Raw genomic sequence first — 2,362 nt, 5'->3', positions numbered from 1 at the left:
GTTTTTCTTCATTGTAAAGAGAACCATAAAGGCTTAAACTAAACAAATATTTCTTGTTTATGTAAATTGAAAACTGTGTGTGTTAAAAGGGTGCTCCATAAAAAACGATGAGTTCATGTCCTTTGTAGGGACAAGGATGAAGCTGGAAACCATCACTCTGAGCAAACTGTCACAAGGACAGAAAACCAAACACTGCATGTTCTCACTCATAGGTGGGAAATGAACAGTGAGAACTTGGACTCAGGGCAGGGAATATCACACACTGATGTGACGGAGTGGGGGGAAGGGGGGAGGGATAGCATTGGGAGAAATACCTAATGTTAATGACGAGTTGATGAGTGCAGCACACCAACATGGCACATGTATACGTATGTAACAAACCTGCACGTTGTGCACATGTACCCTAGAACTTAAAGCATAATAAAAAAGAAAAAAAGAAAAAGAGTGCTCCAATTTAGTTACCTACTTCTTAGGTACAGGGGCAGTATCCGGCAGAGTGTTACCTCTGGAGAGTGGGAGAATGAAGTTAAGGCTGGACTTGACCCACAAGGACAGCTTCCCAAATCCAGTGTTAAAACAAAATAGTATTTTGTATAATTTTCTCACAAAAAGTAAAATACTTCATCATTATTCAAAAGTACCGCTTCAGCATCACTTAGTCAAAATGCTTGGAATCAGAAATGTTTTGGATTTCTAGCTCTTTTTGGATTTTTGAATATTTGCATTATACTTAGCACCTTAAATCCCAAAATTCAAAATCTGAAATGCTCCGAAGAGCATCTCTTTTGCACTTCATGTCAATGCTCATAGAGTGTTGGATTTTGGAGCATTTCAGATTTCAGATTTTTGGATTTGGTATGCTCAACCTCTAGTGAGCTTTTACGATGGACCTCTACTAATTTGTAATTTGTTTAAGGCTATAAATTGAGCAGTAAGATTAGATTAGAAATCATTTATACAATAAAAAGTCTCATGCCAAGAAGTTTAAAAGGTGATGTAAGTAGTTTTAAAGATTCTCCCAAAGGTAAAGAAGGCTTTAGGCAGGTCTTACCCCCCTGGCTCTGCCCTTTGTGAGCTCTGTAAAGCTAGATGAAGCCCGCTTATCTAGTGTTTAATCCCAGTACTTTTTTTTTTTATTGAAGCAAAATATTTCTGATTGTGGCTTAAGCTACTTGTTTTTTCTCTTCAGGATTCTGTGGAAAATAAAGGAAACCATGCTTCATATTAACTGTGCCTCAAGAAGTCAGTTAGTCACTCTGTGCCTTAGTTTCTCTCTTTCCTTCAAGTGACTCAGGACATCGTTTTAATGTGAACTAGAGACATTTACACATGCCCATTTAACTTCATAGAAACAAATGAGAAAAGGTCACTGAAAGTACCCTGAAAATGACAAAGCAGTAGAGAAATGATTTAATCCTAGATCAAGGTCTACCAAGTTCAGCTACAGCAAGGCTCTGCCTTGGTTTTCTCATGTTTAAAATGCCATAACTTTTCATTGCAACTTTCTCTTTTTAAATGATTCCAATGTTTTAGTAAATAATGTGAAAATACATACTCCTGAAGAACTGTGAAATATCATACTCAACTACTTTACATGCCAAACAGATATCAAACTAAAAGCACCCATTACCCTCCGCAGGTATATCCCAGCTCTTGGAAAGTTATATCCTTAGTGAAAGGGAGAGAAACGGCGGTGCCAAGAAGCGTTTCCACGAACCCAACTGTCATGGAATACAGCTAGATACAAAAATACTGTATCTAGACATCTGATGATTGCTCATATCTTATTTTAAATCGTCTTTGTGTTTACAGCATGAGAAAAATAATTCTTAAGGGTAATAATAACAGAAAATTATTTTCACATACCAGTATAAATAATTAGCCAGTGTTGAGTTTTTGCAGGCTCTCGATATCAAGAAGGTACAGAGATCTTGCTGAAAGAATTAAAATAAATGTATTATACATCACCATCTACTATTAAGGGGGGAAAATAAGTAAGTCTACATTTGCCTATCAGTTTTCATCTGTGTATCTTATGTAACGGATCAGATTTTCTGCCATTTACCTACCCTTACATACACACATACAAAAATACTTTAAATCAGACAATATGCAAGTGGTTAGAATACTGCAGTTCAGAGAACTCCTTGTCCTCCTGGAGCTTCATATTGGTAGAGGAGAGAGACATTAAAAGAAATGGTCATAGAAATAATTTAGGTTGGGAGGTTAGAAAAGGCAGCAATGAAGGTATGACATTCAGGCAAGACCAAAATGACACTGGAAGACTCTAAGTTTGGCTTGTTCAAGGAATTTTAAGTAATGTAAATAAAATACAGTGAACACTGAAGAGACTGAAAAGATA

The 2,362-nt window shown here is 36.5% G+C and overlaps 1 protein-coding gene across 1 annotated transcript in view; it reads right to left on the bottom strand.

Moving 5' to 3' along the window:
- The window catches only part of LOC105539389 (phosphatidylinositol 3-kinase catalytic subunit type 3-like), a gene marked incomplete at its 5' end in the record, with an annotated part of 39,794 nt that extends 37,860 nt beyond the window's left edge, over positions 1 to 1,934 (bottom strand). The window contains one exon of the mRNA XM_011979636.1: positions 1,867 to 1,934. Coding sequence (XP_011835026.1) covers positions 1,867 to 1,934 — 68 coding nt within the window. The remainder of the gene's footprint in view (positions 1 to 1,866) is intronic.
- Between the last annotated feature and the right edge of the window lie 428 nt (positions 1,935 to 2,362).

The sequence above is a fragment of the Mandrillus leucophaeus genome, unplaced genomic scaffold (genome assembly GCF_000951045.1).
Source record: "Mandrillus leucophaeus isolate KB7577 unplaced genomic scaffold, Mleu.le_1.0 Scaffold2043, whole genome shotgun sequence".
In the NCBI taxonomy this organism is placed as follows: Eukaryota; Metazoa; Chordata; class Mammalia; order Primates; family Cercopithecidae; genus Mandrillus; species Mandrillus leucophaeus.
This window is presented reverse-complemented; position numbering and strand designations above follow the sequence as displayed.